Raw genomic sequence first — 20,372 nt, forward strand, 5'->3', positions numbered from 1 at the left:
CCGAAGTGACCAGCCAGCCATCGAGAGCTTAATATACCCCAAAGCGAGTTCCCCTCTGAGTCAGACTTGCAGCAGATGGCTGGGGAAATGAGGCACAGAAGCCAAGCAGCGTATCTCGAGCGGGAGAGGAGCGACTGGGCCCTGTAGGTCGGACTTGGCTCCTTCTGGAGCGCTAGGTTTTTGGCTGAGCTCGGCGGCAGATGGGGAGTGACAGTGGGAAGATGAGCTGCTTGTTAACGTCGACTTAGAGTGGAATTTCCCCTCAAAGCAAATTAACCCCTCGATTTAAGCAGCTATAGCCTTTCTGCTTCGGACCCTGCAGTAACAGCCGCTGGAAGGAACCTTTTAAAACTCCCGACAACGCTGCTGTGTGTGGAACATGGCTGCTAACTCCGAACTCCATTAAAACAGCCTCTCTCGTAACATCTGGGCTTCTCTAGCACATAAATGTTTTCCTTCTGGCAGCAGTTTTTATGGAGATGTAATAATATACGTTTTGCAAAAAAATAATTCTATTTTCAGATTCTGCTGCTTACCAATGAGCTGGGCCTGGCCAGGTGTGGAGGAGACGCAGCAGGGAGCCTGTGGAAGTAACAGACCCGCTGCCAGCTCCCCGGCTGCCCCAGATTTGGTCAATTTGCTGATAGTAACATGTATATGTGTGTTTGCGTGGTTCAGATTTATATTCTCCCTGTACTGCAACTGGATCTGTTCTCCAGGCAGCGCGTCTCCATTACATGTAAACAATCTGACTGCAATCTGAAGGAAAAAATTAAATGTCCTTGTTCTCTTTCTCCCCCTCTTCTAGGTTATCTTTCGCCTTCGGGCTTCCAACTAAATTACATGCTTTCCCAAGCCTGTTAGGGACTTGGCTTATTAGAAGAAACCTGTAGCTGGCCCAGATTTTTAAACTCTACCCTGAGGGAGGGATATGAACAGATGGATAAGAGAATTCAGTGGGATTAGTAAAACCCTTTGAAGACAGTTCTTCCCACTACATTTTTCTCCCAGTTTTGTTTTCATGCCATCTCAGCACATCTTGTATCAGTTGAGGTTCCTGGGACTGATGTTCGTTGTTCAGCAGCTTGTCTGCGTCTAGCCAGAATTTTCATCTCGAGAACTGGGGAACGTAGTCTTATCCGTGGCGCAGACCACCAATGGCTGCGGCCTCTGGGTGGACGTTCTGTGGGGCAGTGTCAGACGGAATAAAGCGAGTATTGCATCCTGCGGTGCCAGCTCCCAGCTTCTAGTCTATGGAAATCTCACCCGGTTTGGGTACCTGTCTCCTCTCCAGGTACCACACTCTTCCAACTCTCAATTTCTACAGCAAAAGGCAGTCTGCTGCTTTCCCCCCATACGTAATGGCTTTGTACGTCCTTCCCCCTGGTAGTTCAGTAAATGTTGGTTCAGCCTTTTGGTCGAAAAAGAACAACGAACTACGAACTGTTGAATTTCTCTTTCTGTGTTGTTGCAGTAGTTCAAATCATCACCAGTCTTGCAGGTAGTTGCGGGTTTTGCATTGCCTGCACCTTCCCTCACTGCTGGAGGGTAAATAATGCCGAAGGTGTCATTTAACAGGCGATCTGGAGAATGGAAAACGCACCCCACGTGTGGTCGGAAGTAGCGTTTGAGACGAAGATTAAAAGGACCAGCAGTTTTTGCAGGGATAGTTCACAGCTGTTCAGCTGACAGCACCATCCTTGTGTGCGTCTCATCAACAACAGCCTTGTTTTCATATCCCCATGCTGTGCTGCCTGTGTTAGATGTTCGCTATTGTAGATCTCCTGCAGCCCTGTAGTAGGTAGGGAACAACAAGTTTGTAGTGCCTGTCTACACCGGGGATCTACAGCAGGGATTTAGTTTGATTCATGGTTTTTATTACACTTCATTTCTGTTATCAGCGTGTGAGCCTTTGTCACGTTCTGGGAATTTCTCAGGACGTTACTGATCTCTTTGCATGTTGAAGGAGTGTTTATGGGAGGGGGTTTTGAGACACGCTTCTTCCATCCCTCCTTTGGTCAGGAAAGCTGCCGTGCGTCTGCTTTCAGATTTGCGTGTTACCAATGGACACGTGTCTTTCCTTTCTAGATGGAGAAAGATGAGACTGTGAGTGACTCCTCTCCGCACATAGCCAATATCGGACGCTTGGTAGAGGTAAGTGCCGTGCAGCCAGCGCAGCGTGAGCCTGCTACAGGTTCTCGTGCCTGTATTGGTCCCGTAGCAAAGACTTGTGTTGCTTTTGTCTTTACGAACAAGTTACTAGTATTGTACAGAGTCTAGTTGTGTAAATGCTGCTCAGTGCTGATGGCTCAATACTCCTCCTAGCACGACTGCCAGTCGTTTGTAGATACAAACCCCACCAGTCTGCACTTTGTCTCCTGCTCGTTACAGCAGTCACCTCCCTGTAAATTAAGTAGTCCTTTCCCTGAACTCGTTAACAATTTCTTGCCCCTGTGTTTGCTTCTACAGTCGCTTTGGGGCAGAATTATGTCAGATTGCGTTATACAGAACAGTCCCTTTTGCTGAGAGTTCAGGGTGTATCAGGTGTTCATTAAATCCGCTGGAGGCGGGTTTAGTGTTGGATTTTGTAGCAGTTGTCAGCCACGTGCTCAGCACGCGGAGGGACGGGTGCGATGGCGTGGGCCGCTCAGGGGGGCTCTGGTGCTGTGCTTTGCGGCTCCATGGCGCCCGCCTGGATGACGGTGTTCTGGATTCCCTTGATCTTTGCAGCTGCTTTGACAAGAGAGGAAGGAATTCTCAGCTACAGTCACAGAACCACTGAGGTTGGAAAAGACCTTTAAGAGCATCGTGTCCAACTGTTAACCCGGCGCTGCCAAGTCTGGTGGGGAGCTGGGGGGGTTCAGCCTGCAGAGAAGGGGGCTCAGGGGGACCCTCTCGCTCCCTGCAGCTGCCTGACGGGAGCGGGTAGCGAGGGGGGGTCAGGCTCTGCTCCCAGGTGACAAGCGACAGGACAAGAGGGAACGGCCTCAACTTGCACCAGGGGAGGGTCAGGTTGGGCATTAGGAAAAACATCTTCACCGAAAGGGCTGTCAAGCGCTGGGACCGGCTGTCAGGGAGCTGGGGGGGTCACCACCCCCGGGGCGCTTAAAAGATGCGTGGATGTGGCGTTTGGGGATGTGGTTTATAGACTAATGCGTTTTTTAAAGGAAGTGGGAAATAAAAGAAAGGCAGGTACTTCTTTTTTCTTTTCTAAGTTTTTGGCTTGAGTGAAAATGACCTAATTAAAAACACTGCTGCTTTACAAGGTCTTTCTCAAAACTGTTTGCCGTGCAGCTTTAACGAACGCGTTGCCAGCTGAAAAATTCGCAGTAACCCGTAAGCGCAAAGCGATTGACCCGCTGGTTGCGTGAAGTGACTGACTTGCCACTCGGGGAAGTGACAGGGGAAGGTTGGGGTGAAATACATTTTCCTTTTCCCAGGAAACCGATAGCTGGGCAGAAACTGCCCTCTTGTGGTCCGGAAAGCTGCAGCCTAGGGCCGTTAACAGGGAGGAGAGGACGGGAGTAGAGCTGAGCCTTCGTTCTTTTGATAAAAGCAGAGAGAGGGTCCGCCAGCCTGCTGTGAGGATTTAAATAGTAGGAACACACCGGGTGGAACCGTGCCGTGGCGAGGGTTGTACGCCAAGGTGAACACAGGACGATGTGCGGAAGGGCGTAAGCGCAGCGATCCCGGCAGCAGCTGATGTGACTGAAGCTCTGCTTTCTTACTGTTCTTTCTTCTAGGACATGGAAAACAAAATCAGAAGTACACTGAACGAGATCTATTTCGGTAAAACAAAGGACATCGTTAATGGGCTGAGGTAAGGGGCTCTCCAGCCGATGTCGGGCTCCCCCGCGGTGTCTGTGGGACTGTCCCCAGCGCTGAGCTGCTTTTGTTTGCCGGAAGGCCCCTTCCCTGCGTTGTGTCTTTGCACGTCCCCAACTGTTCACCTCACACCATGCTTTGGAAGCGGGATTTGTGGTGCGGAGTTTAGGGAACGCTTCTACCTTGTAACTACAGAAATTCAAAGCAACGTTTTAATCCCTCGTTCCCCCATCAGGAAGAAAACAGCCCAATTAGCAACACTTGTATTTCAGAATTATATTTAATTAGGAGTTCTATTCTTCACAGTCCTGGGAGTCGTACTTGAATTCTGCCCTCTCTTTCTGCTACTTTTATAAACAGTCAGTTGGTCCCAGAATTAAGTCACGACATTAATGGTTTGCGGCGTTTGGATTTTGTTTTAAATTCTGCCTTTCTCTAAACGCCGCTGGTCAAAATACCGTGAACTGGAACAGGCTGAGCGAGTAAAGCCCCGGTGGCAGTCTGGAGGGAAACAGCGCTGTGCTTCCAACCCCTCGTGGGAATCCTGCTCGTTCCCGGCAGGATTCCCCCTGGAGATCCCGAGCAGGTAGTTCTCGGGCTCGTGGGGGAAAGCAGGGAACCGTGGTGCAAAGTCATTGCATGTTAAACTGCAGACAGCCCCCTCGCACAGGGAGCTAACGGAGAACAAACAAATGGTGCAAGTCAGCGCACTGCTGCGCTCTCGCACACTGAAATGTGAAAGAGGATGGAATAATGGCGCTAATTAAATATTTGTGCTGCTGCCTTAATGGCACAGGCAGAGGGAGTCGACCAAAGCAGCTGTTCGGGGTTTTTTTTCCCCAAACCCCAGCTTTCATAACAGGCCTCTGTTTTCGTTTGTGGTGTGCAGGGCTTTCGCCAGGAAGCACTTATTAACGTTAAAAGGAAATATGTAATAGAGTCTTTTTCCCTGTGAACGTTGCCTTAAGCTTTTGTAATTGAATCTGTTCCCTGTGTCTCCCCATTGCTCCGTTTGAGTCACGGTACTCGGTGCGTCGGTGAGGTGACCGGCTCGGAACCGGTAACACTCGGAGCATCTGGCTTTGCCTTTCCCTCTGGCCTCTCTCCTGTTTCTTCTAAGCTCTGTATTTACACTCGTTCTTCCCGAGCGTGCTCCTGGTGGTTTCCGGAATACCAGCTCTGTGTTACTGAAGTTCTTCTGACTGTTCTTTTCCCTGTTTACTTCCCTCGTTTCTGAACTGCTCTCTGTAGATCTATTGACGCTATCCCCGACAACCAAAAGTATAAGCAGTTGCAGAGGGAGCTTTCTCAAGTGTTGACCCAGCGCCAGATCTACATCCAGCCTGATAACTAAACCAATCCAGGTACCCCTGCCTGTGAGGTGTGACAGCAGCACTAAACCAGGGCTCCCCCAGCCCAGCCCTCTGCATGATAACCCAGGCCAGAACTAACCCCTAACTCCCGCAGGCTGAGAAACGACGTTTGAGCCGTGTTTCACCCAAGGGTTGCTCCTTAATACAGCCAACTAAACACTCGGATTTTTGTTTTAAGTGTTACTCCACTCCTTCTCCCCCCCCATTTTGAAATCTCACACTCGGAGGTGTGGCAGGATTTACCACTCTGCACTCTAGCTTGGGAGCGAGAACGGAGCACATGGTCACGTACCCGAAGGAGCGTTAGCTTGGACCGATTCGATCCACAAGCCCCGGGACTCTGTCCCTCACGTACCATCAGTTTTTTACAGCTGTGGTACATTGCTTTCGTGAAGAAACTCCCTATCTTAGTGTCCTCCCGGCAGAAAGGAGTGAGATCTTGGAAATCTCAGAGGGTTTTTTTTTTGGGGGGGGAAAAAAACCCAAACCCCAAACCAAAAAACCAAAACCCGACTGGTACTTCCCGTGACTTCTGAGTAAATGCAAGCTCACCCCCCACGCACATCCCTGTTTGCCTGATGTATCTTGGATTTCCTTGGAGCTTGAAATCCCGTCCTGCTCAAGCTCTATGGAAACATTCCACTCGCTTGTGCTCCGCGCAGCCTCTGAAGGGATTTGTTCCTGTGCTCTCATTTGCTCTGGAGCTCTCCATGCCGAGGACGCACGGCAGTGACTAACCCCGAGCCAGTTTAACCTTCCACTCCAACTCATAATGAATTACAGATGTCGGTTTTAACATGTTAAGCTGACGAAGGGGAAAAAACACTATTTGTTGATAATGGCCAAGAACCACTTCTGTAGCCTGTGAGAAATGCAAATATAAAATGTATGTATTTTTATTAAAGCAGCAGAAGTCTCCAGAGACAAGAGAATGGAAATACTGGTATAAAGATGTTAGGAAAATAACTGACACAAAGAGGAGCCTTGTTTACAGGAGACAGCATCCAGGCAAAATAAGGTAGCTTTGAGTGCTGGAAAGGGTGTGAAATATGGTTTCTGTGGGGAGAAATCCCACCAAACTGGATCCTAACCGCTTCTCTGTGGTGGTGACTCCGGAAAAGTCAAGTGTTATTGTTCTATCCGTGATCAATTTAAGAGGGCTTTGTTCACGGTGGGAATTTCTTACTGTGCCACTGAAAAGGGAGGTTCCTCCGCCACCACCTGACGGGGCAGGGAGCTGAGGTGACCCCTGAATAGGTGGAGATTTTCTGCTGTAATGAAACTTCCAGCAGAAGGGAAGCCTTGCAATAATCTGGCTGACAGGATCTCTGTTCTTCGGCTGCTTTGATTCACTAATTATTCTAGGTGAGGCGCAAATTGGAGAAGAGACACTCTGGCCGCTCTTCCCGCTGGAGGGAAGTTTTGACGTGGCTGCTCGACCCTGGGTGAACAATCTGAAAAGTTCAGGAGCTCCCGTCCTGGGAGAGGCGGGATTTGCTCTGCCTTCCCGTCACGGTCATTTGGAGAGCCAAGAGCGCTAACACCCTTCGCTGGTGGTACACTGGGGTTTTTCCAATTAACGTAAAAAAATTGGGAATCTCCCTCCAGCAACTGGAGGCTGAGTGGATCTTCTGGGGAAGCGTGGCTTTTGGTGCCATCCTCGCTAGAGTGAATTTTGCTTTGGTGTACTCACTCGAGTGTTCACTTTGCCTTTTGCTTTCCCTATTAAAACAGGCGAGCTGAGTTTTGTTTCCTCTAAGCCCGGGTTGAGGTGCTTCTCCTTCCTTCTGCCTCTTGTGCCAGAAGAACCATTAAATGGCTGTCTCGCAAACGCATCGCCTCTGACTTGCGTTTCCTTCTTCCCCACAGGTCTGTGCAGACTTTCGCAGACAAATCAAAACAAGAAGCTCTTAAAAACGACCTGGTGGAGGCTTTGAAGAGAAAGCAGCAAAGTTAAAATACTCTTCATGCTAACAAGACATGCCATGCACTCGTTAGATTCCTTTCTTAGAAAACTCATCCCCCCCCTTCCCCTTTTCTGTTACGTCACGTCACAGTTTGCATTCAGTACTATCCATGCAACGCCATCTTCTCCCCATGAATAAAGCTGTACAAACTTTTTCAGTCTCTGAGGCCTACTTTGCACCACATTTTACTATTGAGACCTTAGGCTACGTTTCTGTAGAAGTCCATGTATTTTTTTCCCCCCTCCCCTCTCTTCCACCCTCTCCCATTTATATGCATAAACACGGATCATTGTTTGTCTTTTCTTCCCCACCCCCTCCTGCCTTTTGTTACATTGGTGTAAAAAATGTAAAACAAAAATTTATTAAATACTGTGGTGTGTGAAAGAGGAAGAACTGGAAAAAAAAAAAAAAATCTATTCCACGTATGTTTGGGGGCTGGGCACAGGGGCTGGCCGGTGGGAGGGAGGGAAGAGAGGGTGTTCCTCAGTGTTGTACTATACTGACTAAACCAGATTTGCAAGGAGACGTTGATTAGGAGACCTGCTGAAAGTTCTGCTCTTCTATAGCCTGGTTCCAAGGCGCTTTTCTGTCAATTTTTATGGAATGCAAAAAGGGGTTTTTGTTTTGATTTTGTTTTTTGTAAAGCTTAAATTGAATCTACATCTGATACTTGAGCCTCCATACTTAAAAAAAAAAAAAAAAGAAAGAAAAAAAACTAAAATAAAAAATAAAAATTAAAAAAAATCCCAGGAAGCAGTGTGTGCAGTTGGTGTCCTCTTTATTTCTCTTTCTTGCAGCGCTGTAACCGCTTTCCTTTGTAGCAACTCGGTGCGATTGTGTGGCTGTAGGTGGGTTTAACGTACTTGAAAACCCAGGCACCGGCCCAGCAGGCCAGGAAACCCAACAGCTGCGGCAGCAGCCAGCCACAGAGAGCAATAAATTTTTTTTTTCTTTCTTTCTTACATCCCGATTAGCTGAAACCTGTTTTAAAGAGGGTGCGATGCGGTGTGTGACAGAGCGATGTTACTCACCTGCTTGCTGTGCTTCCAAGGTGCTGGCACCGAGGCATTGACATCCCACCGCCGGGACTGACTCTGCAGGCATCCAGCTGCCACGGACGGGTGCGTGGAGAGAAGAAGGGTTAGTCCGGCAGTGCTGGGGGTGCTCAAAAGAACTAGGGGGGCCTGCCTGGGGAAAGGGGGGTGGGCAGAGGGGAGGCGCTGCGGTTCTTGGTGCGCTGAGGTAGATGGTTCCAGCCATCCCAGAGCTCCTCGGCTCAGTCCCCGTGTGATCTGTGGGGCTTGTCGGGACTTTCCCTGCTCTTCAGGCACGTGGTGGTCGCAGGGGCCTCGCACAGCACAGCTTCAGCTCCGCTGCCACCTTCCACGCGCTTCAGTTCCCGGAACCCTGGGGACATGGAGAAAGGAAACGCCTGCTGGGCTCTTCCTGTAGGTGGCTGCTGGAATTAGCCTTCGGGTGAACATTAATATTGATTAACATGCTCTAATTTTGCTTTTCTAATGTGACCTGTTTCACACCCAGACACCTGCAGGTGATTACAGTCCCGTGCCGGAGTATTTACCCAGAGCCCCCCGCCTGTAACGCAGCTCCTGTGGGAGCCGGGCTGGGAAAGGCGCAGGGCTGGGAAAGGCGCACGCTTACCTCGCGGCTGGGCCCCCCACAGGGAACATGCTGGGGTTTTGTCATCGTCCTCTCTTGTTTCTGTCCAAGGAAGGACATTTTTTTGGAGTCGGAGGTGAGTTTGTGCCGCCTCCTGAAGCTCAGAAAGGATCAGCTGTTTCTCTCACCCATCTCTAGCTGTCGTGCGCTGAAGTCTTCCGGGGGTTTGTCCTCCTTCTGTGAAGCTGGCTGTGTGCGGGAGCCGAGCGCGGGAGCCCCTCACTGCAGCTGAAGGTGACGTATAGGCTTGGGGTACGTGGGGACAGGGCAAGCTGCCGGATCGATGCCGCTCTGCTACAGCTGCGCTTTATTCCTCCTGTGCTTCTCCAAGCAGCGTAACCGACGGTTCATGCACTGCCCTGCAGCTCCGTGCCTCCTCAGCATCAGCCTTGCCTCTGCCAGCCCTCCAGCGCCGGGCTCCTCGGGGCTGGGGCTGCAATACAGCTGGGGAGGGATGAGAGCCACCACGGGGCCCTCGCTGCGACGTGAATTTCCATCCACCGCCACCACCGAGGCGGCTGCTCATATCGACTCCGTGTGCCAGATGCAGCTGCTCGCCTTGCTCCATCTCACCTAGCTGGAATAAAAGAAAGAGTCAATCAACTCCATACATAGCCTGTGCTTTGGGTAAACCTGCGGGAACCAAGCTGTATTTGTTTATATATACATATATATATATATATATATATAGTTTTACCTCTTCATGTTGGACCTTCTCTGTGTAGCTCTAAGCAAAGCCCTTGGTGGCCGGTAGGTAGCCAAAGCGTGTCCCACCCCGTGCCTCAGGCCAGGCCGGTAAATCCCACTCTCGCTCTCGGTAACCAGCCGTGCATTCCCCAGCACCCACTCCTTCAAACCCCACTCCTTTCGTATCTCTACTGAACAGGTATCGAGGCCTGACAAAGCTGTGCTAACGCCAACCTGCTCGGGGTCTGTGTTAGCACCGGGCGTGAATTGTTTTGCTGCAATTCCTGGGGAAAGACAGCAGAGGAAATCCTGCTGGCTTGGGGACAGGGAAGAGGTGAGCAGCCCCCTCGCCCGCAAGCCTGCAGGGGAAGAATCGTGAATTAATGCAGTGAAAAACCCACCTGCTGCTTTCAAGGGGGCTCAAAGAGCCTGAAAAATATTTTTTCTTTCCAAAAATAAATGGGTCAGCTCCAAAGACTGGCACAGCTTGTTTTAATTAATCCATATGATGGGCATCCGACTCCCATTTCACATGAGATCTAGGCTGAGCCATGTCGGCATGGAGCTGTGGCTTGGCTTCCCCGGCAGAGGGACAAAGTAGGGAGGAGGGCGACTTCCTCGGAAGGACAAATGTCACGGGACTGGCTGAGGAATCATAAATTAGTGATGATAAAGCTAAAGCCAAAAGGGGCACGGAGCGGGGTGCTGCACGAGTGGGCAGTGGGGAAGCGCTGGGCATCAGGGAAGTGGCTGCAGAGGGAGATAAGAGGAGCGAAAAGAAGTGCCAACAGTGACTGCAGGCAAAGGACAATTCTTGTTTTTAAAAGGACAAGTTGTGTGGTTTTCCTGACGGGCCTGCAAGCTTTGGGTGATTTTCCTCTGGCTCGCCCAGGGAGATGGAGCTGCAGCTCCCCTCCAGAAACAGCTCAGCAGGGGAGGGAGCCCACAGTCCCTGGCTGAGGCAACATCTCACGGTGACACCACCGCTCTCCCCTGCCCACCTGAAAGCATCTCTCTTCCTGGGAACACAGCTTCTCCCAAACCGCTGCGGCTTCCAGTCCTTCCCTGGCCAAGGAGCCACTGCTGGCACACGGGGCCCCGCAACAGGGATAAATTCATCAGATTGTGGATATATTCATCAACGAGAGAGGTAAGGGCTGAAAACCAGACCAAGCAGAGGCAGCATCTTCTGCCTGGGTAACCACCTCCACAGCTAAACAGAAAGCAATGGAGCAACTTCCCCAAGAAACCCATGCAATTAAAACAAGGGTGAGGCAAAAAAATGAGAAGTCAGAGAAATAGGGACTATGAAACACATTAAGAAAGAGGCTTGAGCTGCCAGATGAACCAGCAAAATAAAACCAGAGGCAGCACATGGGGCAAGGACTTGTTTTATAGACATGTGAACCATGCTAATTAAAACAGGTACGGCGTGGACTGAAACACTGGTTACGTTGCTCCTTCCCTTTCCTCCTTCTGAAGTGGTTCCAGCCACTGCCGTACCTTCCAGAAGGAGCTCAGTGGTGGAGACGCAAGGCCACAGAGGTACATGGTGCTTGTGTTTGTGCCAGGTCAGTCATCTCTATCACCTCCCCGCAGCCCCTTAGGCTCTGCTCAGGCCTGCCAGTACCGGGGGAGCCCCAGATCACCCTTGAGACGCAGGTAGGCAGAAGGGAGCGGGTGCAGCAGTGGGGCGTAAGAGCAGCGAAGAGCGACCTTTTGAGGTATCACATAATTCCCTGTTTATCCCGATAGCATCATTGGTATCAAAGAGGCACAAGGTCTCTCAGCAGCAGCCCCGGCCACCTGGCTGGGCTTGGTGTCTCAGCAGCACGAATGTCACCCTCTGGCTCAAGTCCTCTTCTCCCAGGAGCCAGCAGGATGAGGGGCCGCGTGGTGCGGTGGTTAAGGCCAGTTTTATCGCCTGCAGCATCCTGTTCTCACTGCGTGACAGCTCCCTTCGTCAGCTCTCCAGGCTGTCACCCTGCTCGCCGAGAAGAGCGTCCCTCTCTTCACGGGTACCAGGTCTTCCTCTCCGGTAAGCAAGGAACTGGAAGGAGATCTGAGAAGGGGTTAAGGTTCTTCACACAAGCAAGGGGGGGGGGGGGGGAATCTACACTATACGCTGGGTCTAACCACCTGAAAACAGGCTGTTTGTGCCAGGAGAGGTGGGAACAGGACAGTGAGCTTAATGCAAACAAAGGTTTGAAGCATTCAGCTGTTGCAACACCATAAATTACTCACCGGCCCATGGGTGAGCAAGCACAGTGCGCTCAAAAGCAACCACTGAGTAACATCAACCCACCCGCTTCTGCCTGCCCCCAGCTGGGACCACTCCCTGCAAAGCCCTGCCGGCAGGATGCGATCCCAATGGGAAGCGTTGGCGGGGAAAGGATACAACCACGTCGAGGGAAAGGACGCCCAGGCTGCCCACCAGCCAGGGGAGGTGGTGCAGGACGTAGTCGCCTTCGCCTTGCCCTGGCTCGGGGTTCTTCAGGAGGACGCTGAGGCCATAGAGCGAGTTCCCCAGCATCACCAGAGCAAAGAGGGAGTAGGAGACCCCGGTGGTGGATTTCCTTTTGTACTGGAAAAAGAAGGGACAGAGAGAAGAGCTTGGGTGCAGCTCTCCAAAATCTCACTATAAAGTAGTAGTATTAATCACCCTCTCCCAAAAATAGAGAAGAAAAAAGGTAGTGACTCAATGCCAAGAGCCTTTTACTTCCCCTTTTTCTTGTAAATAAAGATAAAATGAAAGCCCCATCCTCACAATATTGGTATGTTAAAGGGAGGGGAGAAAAATTAATCAGACTTTGGAGCAGAAGTACAGAAAAACAGTCCCTTATGAAATGATCAGAGACAGGGACCTGGGACTTCCAAGTGAAGAGGAGAAAGATGATCCCACCACCCCTCTTCAATTTGAAATCTCGGGACCCCAGGGGGTCCCCAGGACTGGGCTGCCAGCCTGCCACACTCACGGCGCAGCACTTACGTTAGTGCGTATCTGGGGGACCCGGGAGCACAGGTACAGCACGGAGGAGATGGAGCCGATGGTGAAGCCAATGATCTCGCTCCTGGTGAAAGGCTGCAAGGCAATGCGGGCCCGCAAGCAGCCCCGTGTTTTCAGACATGCTTACCACCCACGCCAGGGCTCCGTGCGAGGCGGCGATGGGGCCAAACCCCAGCCTTTGATCTCCACATTCACCCCTCGCCCCGCTGATCATTAAGTGGGACCATGCTGGTCCACGAAGACATGCCCACCCCACCGAACGCTTCACCCTCTCTCCCCACATCACCACATTTAGGAACCGGCTCACCTTCGACCCGAGCTCATCCACGTGAGCGGACAACAGAGACCTCCCTTTAAACGTCACTGGGTCCTGCACCACAGCAGCACCTCTGCCCAGGAAGGGGATGGTCGACACTGTCCCCAGGGAAAGGAAGATGAAGGCTGCGTTGATCGGGCCGGCGACTGCAGGGGATCAAGCGGAGGCTGGTTAGGGAGGGCTCCTCCATCAGCCCCCCGTGCAGCCCAGCAGCCTTGGCGGGTGTCAGGATCCCCTACTGGGTCAAGAGACCTCTGCGGTGGCACAGCCAGCACCAAGTAACTCAGGCAATAGCTTCCGCTGGTGTTTTATCTCGTGGCAATACAGGCAATTTGTAAGATATCATGGAGGAAACCGCTCCTATCTCAGCAGACCGAAAGCACTCGTGTTTCTTTGGGTTTAGAGCTCTTAAAAATCACCCCCTCCATCTAGTAGCTTTTCGCTGTCTTAACTCAAAACAGTGCATGTTCAAACCCCTGCCAGACCAAGCCCTGCTTCAACAGCAAGACTTGTAATATGTTTCATAAACAAGCTCTCCAGTATTAACAAAACTATAGAGTCAATGGGGCAAATATCAATTGGTTTAATAAGTTCAAATGGTTTTAATAAGTTAAATAGTTATCAAGGTCCCAAGGCATGCCTGTTCGTAGTTCACAGAACGCTGCACTGCTAAAAAGGGGATTTTCTTTTGCTGTTCAAGCCTTTCTTGAACTGTTCAGGTTCCTTTTTTACTCCATTTTAACAGGAAGGAACTTCTCCATCATGTCAAGGCTGCCAGTAACTGCAAAAGGAACGCTGACCCCGAAGCAGTCAGATGCTTCGCCCCTTCCATTAAAGCGCTGGCCTGAGTCAAGAGTTCTGCCTGTGGTTTCCAGCTCCAGGATGGAGTCACCATGTAACTGCAGGTAAGTAATCTCTTTCTCTACTTAATGCAACTCACAGGGGTTTATTTTTAACCTGGAGATGGCATATGGGGGTTTGCAGGGGTTTGCAGAAGCCACAGGCATGGCCGGTAGCTATTTGTAGCTTTGGCTTTCATGGGTGCTCAGGTTATTCAGGGAAAAAACCCAACAAGGAATAAGAAACATCTAATAGCTGCATCAATGCATCTGCAAAGCATCTCTGCCTCGATGCATCTCCCCCAGGGATTCCCTCCCCTCCTGGCTCTGCAGCTGAGGCCAAGCCAGCCCAGGAGACATGCTAAGGGGAGCCCATGACCCCACCACCCTTGTAAATCCAACTCACATCCTCCGCCCTGGTTCTTCACTTTGTAGTAGCAGTAGAGAGACAGCATCACCAAGTCTGCGAGCACATAGTAAACAGCTGTGTAAACCTGCAGGGAGAAGGATGGGTTGGTCCTACCCGCAGAAAGGCTTCCAGCTGATGGCTGGGATGAGCCAGCATCCCCAGGGGGAGAAGGAAGCACACCTGGGGCAAAAGGGAGCACCCCCAGGCTGTTGGGTCTCTGTTTCCCGGTGCTGGATTTAAGCAACATCCATCCCATCCCTCCTCCCTGGCATTCGGGGGGTTTGAGAGCGGACTCTGCCCTGATTCGGTTGGTACCTGCAGGGGCAACTGATCAGCCAGGAAGGAACCGATGAGGTTTAGGAGGTCTCCGCCCAGCCATCCCAGCAGGAAATATATGGAGAGAGCCTGGTCCATGATGCCCGTTTTGCAGGCTTGGTAAAACTGTCTGCAGAGAGAGAGTTGGGCAGAGACACAAACCATAACCCCCAGCTGGTTCAGCGCTACCTGGGAACCATCCCCAGGATCCCCTGTTGCTCCTACCTGGATCATTTTGCCCAAAGCACTCAGAGAGGGGAGGAAAAGCAGAGATTTCCTCTAGCAAAGCCACGTGCCCCTGTGAAAACTGGCCCCTGTGAGAAGTTATGCGACCCATTGAGTGCTCACTGCAACACACTGGGCTCAAGCCCTCGTGATCCATCCCTCATGTAGGGGCAGAAAGCAGCAAGAAGCAAGCAGCAGTTGCAGAAACCACCTCTTCGGTTACAAAATAATCTGACGATACACGGAGACCGAGCGTGACCCCTCACATCCCCCTCTGCCACCGTTGTCCCAGCACTTCCAAGAAGCTCGGGGCTCCTGGAAACATTTCTTCCGCATGTATGACCTGCAACAACTGCATTGCAGTTGGCTTACGTGGGTTATTACAGCTGCCAAGCATAATAATAACAATATAATAACAAGCAAGGTTTTGAAGCTGCACCACCTGCTCTCCCTCCTCCTGTTAAACCCAAGTTTTCCAAGCCCAGATTGCTTTTAATCTTCTAATTTTAAACCAGGTAGATTTAATAACTCGGGGAGCTTGTGCTTGAAATTTGATTTTGAGAGAGGAGTGTTGTACCAAGGGAAGGGCTCGGCCGGGTTTTAGGAACAATACTTACGGAAAAGATGCAGCTGCAAAGCAGAAGATGGAAACCAGACCCAGGACGACGCTGGCGATGTCCCGGCCATCCTGGGCACATTCGTTGAACACGTCCATCACCCAGCGGGAACCGTTGGGGCAGTCAGAAAGATTCCCGGGTCGGAGACCCCTCCAGTGCCGCGCATCCATGGCCTTCGGCACTCGTTTATCAGTGCCTGGCAGTGAAACTGCTGGGATAACGCTGGGGAAAATGCAATAACACAGGAAAAAAATTAAATAATGCTGGGGAAAAAAAATGTACCTGTATTAGGAAGAGGCTCCCGGTTCCTCCAGCTGTGGCTGGAAGCTGGCTCGCCCTCACTCCTGCCCCATGCACCTTTGCTGGCGTTCATTTGGCATCCAGCGGAATGGACTGACCGGGAAGGCCGACAGCTTGCCAGAATATGGCCTCAAAAAAAAAAAAAGAAATAAACTCAACCGGTGCGTCTTTGCTCTTACCTTGCTCGCCGGCGGCGGTTTGGCGATCGGCTTTATTTTTCTTTGGAAACGCACTACTTTTTCGTGAACTTAAGAGGGTTTTTTTTCTTGCAAATCCACCGCTTCTTCGGTAACTTGCTGAGTTTCCTTTGCAAAACCTGCTGCTTTTTCAGCAACTTGCCGCTTTTCTTCCAGATGTGGAAGCTGCTGAGATTTTTCCCCAAATCTACTGAACTGGAGGGAAATTACTCGGATTTTTCCGACCCCGCTGCTTTTTTAGACTCTCGCTGTTTTTTAACAAACCTGATTTTTGGGAAAGTGGCAGATTTTTTTCTCAAACCCGCCCGTCCGGGGCAGGCGGCGGCAGCGGCTGAGAGACGGGACTGAGGGACGGGGCTGGGGGACGGCGCCGCCGCCTCACGGCGCATGCGCGGGCGCCTCGTGCCCGGCGGGCGGGGCGGGCTCTGTCACGCGGCCCGCGCATGCGCGGTGGTAGCGGCGCGATGGCGGCGGGTGGCGCGCGGCCCGGCGTGGTGCTGGGCGCCATGGAGGTGGGCCGGCGTGCCGGGCCCGAGGCCAGCGCCGCGCTGCTCCGCGCCTTCCTGCGCCGCGGCTACCGCCTCCTCGATACCGCGTACATGTACGCGGGTGGCGAGTCCGAGCGTATCCTGGGCGTGCTGCTGGCTGGCGGCACGGAGCCCGGTATGGCCGGGGCCGGTCGCAGTGGGGCTGGAGGGGGGTGGGCTCTGAGGAGGGTCTTCCCTGCCAGCTATCGGCGTCCCTGAGGAGAAGGGACTTCCCCGGGGCTCGGTCCCTGAGGAGAAAGGGAGAAGGGACTTCCCCGGGGCTCGGTCCCTGAGGAGAAAGGTCTTGTCTGCCGGCTAGGCAGCGTCCCTGAGGAGAGGGGACTTCCCCGGGGCCCAGTCCCTGACGAGAAGGGTCTTGCCTGGCAGGCTGACGCTGTCCCTGAGGAGAAGGAACTTCCCCCAGGCCCACTGCCTGAAGAGAACGGCCTTCCCTACCGGACTGGCTCCATCCCTGAGGAAAATGGCCTTCCCTACCAGGCAGACTCCATCTCTGAGGAGAAGGGACATCCCCAGGCCCATTCCCTGAAGAGAAGGGTTTTCCCTGTCAGGCTGACTCCATCCCTGAGAAGGGACTCCCTTGCTAGTGCTGAGCCCTGGGCCTTAAGGAGAAGGGCCTCTAGCGCAGACTTGCATTCCCTAAGGAGAAGAGCCTCCCCTGCTAGGCTGACACGGTTCCTGAGAAGAGCCTTCCCTGAAACACCTCACACAACACTGCATTATGCCCCTTATCCCCATTCCCTTCCCGCGGGTGGAAATGCTCATTCATTCTTTCTCTCTGCCAGTGGAAGTCGCCACCAAGGCCAACCCCTGGGATGGGAAGACGCTGAAGCCTGAGAGCGTGCGATCGCAGCTGGACACATCCCTGGAGAGGCTGAAGAGGACAAGTGTGGAGCTCTTCTACCTCCATGCTCCTGACCATGGGACCCCAATCGAGGAGACACTGCGTGCCTGCAATGAGCTGCACAAAGAAGTAAAGTGGAAAGTCCAGGCCTGGACCACCTCTTGATTCCCTCCCTCCCTCCCTCCCACCACCTTTTTTAAACCAGGGCTGCTTGTGCCCTTCCACAGCACCAGGTTTGTGCAACACTAGGAAGCACAGACACAGGCAACCAGGGCAAAGCCAAGCAGCTGACGCTCCATTGCGCATTCGCGTGGTGCACTTTGTTCTCAACAGCTCATGGAAACATTAGAACATCTGAACTTTGCTTTCAGCTGCGTTGACTACGTTAAGATTAGTGCTGGGAATAGGTGAAGAATTCCTGAGCTGTGTTAACCTGAGAGTGCTATTTAAATTAGAAGATGTGAATTCAAAATGAACAGAAAATGGGAAATATTTTAATCAGATCCTGTAATTCGTAGTCTGTCTAGAAAAGGTGGACAGGGATGAGCAGAGACTCTGGACTAAAATTTGGTGACTGTCCTCGCTGCATGCACCTTGCACTGTCTAGGTACAAATGCACTTTTAAAATCTAGAACTGAATATCCTTTTATTCCTCTGCAGGGAAAGTTTAAAGAACTGGGTCTATCAAACTATGCAGCATGGGAGGTTGCAGAAATATGCACTATCTGCAAATACAACAACTGGGTGATGCCGACCGTGTACCAGGTGAGGGGTGGGGGTTTGCTGCGGTCCAGCAAATCTTTTGTGGAGGCTGAGACGAATCAAACACAAAGAATCTGAGGGTTTGGATCAGGACAGCCTACAGATGTTCTCTGTGTTTTCGCTGCAATGGTCAGTCACCACGGGAAAGGGTTTGGGACCCCTAAATCTCAGACCAGCTCCCAGTGTGCCAGCTATAAACACAGGAAAGGAAGCTGCTGCAGTTAGTTTGGGAAGTCCTTTCAGGACATGCATGACTGAGTGAGGTTGTGTCTCAGGGTGGGGAAAAAGCTGAGTATGCATTTGTTGCTCGAGTCAGTGACTCCCTTGATGTGGAACTTTTAAGTTTTTGCATTATTTGCAATCCTTTAGAAAGTCTGTTCCTAAGCAAATAATAACCTTGTGTGACCTGAAGCTGCTTTTCCAAATAAAACTATTGTCAGGGAAGGGTGAGGAAAAGGCTGTTCTAGGGCTCATGCTTACTGTCACGAGCTAGTGTTTGAAATTCTCATCTCCCTTATTGTTGTGCAGGGTATGTACAATGCGACCACTCGCCAGGTGGAAGCCGAGCTGTTCCCTTGCCTGAGATACTACGGGCTGCGGTTCTATGCCTACAATCCACTTGCAGGTATGAAAAGGAAAGGGGTGAGATTTTGAGATGCAAACATGCAAAATGGGGGCTGTAAGAGCCAGCCCACCCCTAAACATGCTGCTGACCCTTTGCAGGAGGGCTGTTGACTGGCAAGTACAAGTATGAAGACAAAGACACACGCCAGCCCACTGGAAGATTTTTTGGGAATGACTGGGCTCAAGCCTACAGGGACAGGTGTGTTTTGAGCTGACAGATGAGCAGGGAGATGCAGCAGAATGGCTACATAAAAAACCCAACGCTAACGATCAGCTGAGAGGAAGCAGAATGGACCAAAGCTTGTGCAGGGATTACATCTGCACATGTGGTTGGGGCTGAGACTCGTGACTGAGCTTTCAGAGTGGTTTTTAGGCTCAGCTTCCTCCCGGCTTGCAGTGGGGGATTGCAGAAGTCCTTGGAGGCTGCAAAGAGTTGTATGAGGCTTCCTGGAAGCCTTTCTTACTTGATTGGAATATAGATGTACTATTCACTAGAGCTCCCAAGGGCAATACAAGTGATTTCTTTTCTTGCAGGTACTGGAAAAAGCACAATTTTGAAGGCATTGCCCTCGTAGAGAGAGCACTGAAAGATGCTTACGGCTCCAACGCACCAAGCCTGACCTCTGCTGCTTTGCGTTGGCTGTACAATCACTCCCAACTGCAGGTAAGAGCTCAATGCGGGTGTGGCTGGCACAGCACCACCAGAACTGGGCAGCTGTTGCAGCACACAAACACGGAAACTTCTGTGTACAAACAGTTCTTTTTTAATCCGCATATCCCATGTGCTCGGGGCATTCCAAAGTGAGTATTACTGTACAGACTCTTGCCCGCCAGGCAGTAGGAGCGAGTCAGCTCCATTTCCCTGTGGGCTCCTGTGTTTGTAGGACTGGGAGATGGGGAAGATTTTAAGTGCCAGTTACTGGGCTCTTGGCTTCCCACCAAGATGACTTTGCTTTTCATCAGACTAGGAAATTAATGGTTATATTCCCCCTCTCCCCAAAATGTTCCCGTAGCCCCGTGTAAAGTAGGAGTTGGTACTTGTGAGGTTGCACGACTTGGAGATGTTCTGGCCTTGTGAATGGAACTCTGTGGTGTCAGTTGTTTAAACGTTCAGGAGTTACTGGATGTTCTATACTGGAAAGAAACGTTTAAAGTTTGGCCTGCAGTGGCTTGGAAGGTCAGCTAGGTTTCTTTTGGGATCAGCAATGTCTCTTACCACTTTCCAGGGTTCTCTTGGAGATGCAGTGATCATTGGGATGTCCAACCTGGAGCAGCTGGAGCAGAACCTTGACTATAGTGAAGAGGGTCCCCTGCTGCCGCCTGTTGTGGAGGCGTTTGATAAAGCCTGGAATCTGACTGCGCATGACTGCCCCAACTATTTCCGCTAGAGACAGGGTGGGGACAAGAAAACAGGTGTCGTGGGGGCAGATAATGAAGCCACAAATCTAAGAATGGGAGAGGTACTTACCCAGCTTGCCCCTTTGATCGATGTGCAAATGGTTTGAGATTTTTCCTATATTAATGAAGCCTTGTAGGATCCACTGCCACTGTCAGAACTTGTCACGCTGGGCCATGCCTTAATCCTTTTCCCCTTGTGGACTTCCAGCTCTATGCAGTGCATACTGACTCAAAAATTCAACTGATCGGGGAAAAATGAATACGTAACTGGATGAAGACCCCAGTTCTGCTTTAATACAGTATCTTAATCGTGTACAAGAATAAAACCTTTCTCTAACGCAGACCCTCTCTCTTAATTGTACCTATAACCTGTCTGGCATCTCCTCATCTGCAGTGGTTTCCTCAGATCCTGCGGTATTCAAACAGTAACATGCAGCAGAGA

At 51.3% G+C, this 20,372-nt stretch overlaps 3 protein-coding genes across 7 annotated transcripts in view; 2 read left to right on the plus strand and 1 right to left on the minus strand.

Annotated features, from left to right (window-relative positions):
• The window catches only part of CAPZB (capping actin protein of muscle Z-line subunit beta), a 63,834-nt gene extending 56,516 nt beyond the window's left edge, over window positions 1-7,318 (plus strand). For 2 of the 3 annotated variants that reach the window (XM_040585912.1, XM_040585914.1), the window contains exons 7-10: window positions 2,089-2,154; window positions 3,744-3,820; window positions 5,077-5,189; window positions 7,068-7,093. In XM_040585912.1, coding sequence (XP_040441846.1) covers window positions 2,089-2,154; window positions 3,744-3,820; window positions 5,077-5,179 — 246 coding nt within the window. In that variant the 3' untranslated portion in view covers window positions 5,180-5,189; window positions 7,068-7,093. Of the gene's footprint in view, window positions 1-2,088; window positions 2,155-3,743; window positions 3,821-5,076; window positions 5,190-7,067 lie in introns of all 3 variants that reach the window. The other variant, XM_040585913.1, reaches the window with a different exon arrangement.
• A 799-nt stretch (window positions 7,319-8,117) lies between these two features.
• On the minus strand, window positions 8,118-16,136 carry SLC66A1 (solute carrier family 66 member 1). 3 transcript variants are annotated; one of them, XR_005826741.1, is made up of 10 exons: window positions 15,740-16,136; window positions 15,261-15,482; window positions 14,419-14,548; window positions 14,101-14,188; window positions 12,847-13,001; window positions 12,522-12,614; window positions 11,931-12,116; window positions 11,036-11,594; window positions 8,828-9,422; window positions 8,118-8,572 (listed from the first exon to the last, which is right to left on the minus strand). XR_005826741.1 is itself a non-coding variant. In XM_040585915.1 (8 exons), exons 2-8 carry the CDS (start codon window positions 15,428-15,430, stop codon window positions 11,496-11,498), a joined length of 921 nt encoding a protein of 306 aa, XP_040441849.1. In that variant the 5' UTR covers window positions 15,431-15,482; window positions 15,740-16,136; the 3' UTR covers window positions 10,908-11,495. The 3 variants fall into 3 exon arrangements, 2 of the variants coding, with proteins under 2 accessions (XP_040441849.1, XP_040441851.1); XM_040585915.1 differs by lacking the exons at window positions 8,118-8,572; window positions 8,828-9,422 and having other exon boundaries at window positions 10,908-11,594; XM_040585917.1 differs by lacking the exons at window positions 8,118-8,572; window positions 8,828-9,422; window positions 15,740-16,136 and having other exon boundaries at window positions 10,908-11,594; window positions 14,419-14,544; window positions 15,261-15,447.
• Window positions 16,137-16,194: 58 nt separating this feature from the next.
• On the plus strand, window positions 16,195-20,271 carry AKR7A2 (aldo-keto reductase family 7 member A2). The gene is made up of 7 exons (XM_040587531.1): window positions 16,195-16,420; window positions 17,088-17,275; window positions 17,807-17,911; window positions 18,437-18,533; window positions 18,632-18,731; window positions 19,067-19,196; window positions 19,759-20,271. Exons 1-7 carry the CDS (start codon window positions 16,201-16,203, stop codon window positions 19,918-19,920), a joined length of 1,002 nt encoding a protein of 333 aa, XP_040443465.1. The 5' UTR covers window positions 16,195-16,200; the 3' UTR covers window positions 19,921-20,271.
• Window positions 20,272-20,372: the final 101 nt, after the last annotated feature.

The sequence above is a fragment of the Falco naumanni genome, chromosome 3 (assembly GCF_017639655.2).
Source record: "Falco naumanni isolate bFalNau1 chromosome 3, bFalNau1.pat, whole genome shotgun sequence".
Lineage (NCBI taxonomy): Eukaryota > Metazoa > Chordata > Aves > Falconiformes > Falconidae > Falco > Falco naumanni.

Coding starts and splice junctions, on each gene's coding strand:
- SLC66A1 (XM_040585915.1), bottom strand. CDS start 15,430: ATGGATGCGCGGCACTGGAGGGGTCTCCGACCCGGGAATCTTTCTGAC. Junction 12,615..12,846: donor TGGATGAGCTCGGGTCGAAG/GTGAGCCGGTTC, acceptor ATTGCCTTGCAG/CCTTTCACCAGGAGCGAGAT. Junction 12,117..12,521: donor TCCCCCAGATACGCACTAAC/GTAAGTGCTGCG, acceptor TTCTTTTTCCAG/TACAAAAGGAAATCCACCAC.
- AKR7A2 (XM_040587531.1), top strand. CDS start 16,201: ATGCGCGGTGGTAGCGGCGCGATGGCGGCGGGTGGCGCGCGGCCCGGC. Junction 17,276..17,806: donor GCAATGAGCTGCACAAAGAA/GTAAAGTGGAAA, acceptor ATTCCTCTGCAG/GGAAAGTTTAAAGAACTGGG. Junction 19,197..19,758: donor ACAATCACTCCCAACTGCAG/GTAAGAGCTCAA, acceptor ACCACTTTCCAG/GGTTCTCTTGGAGATGCAGT.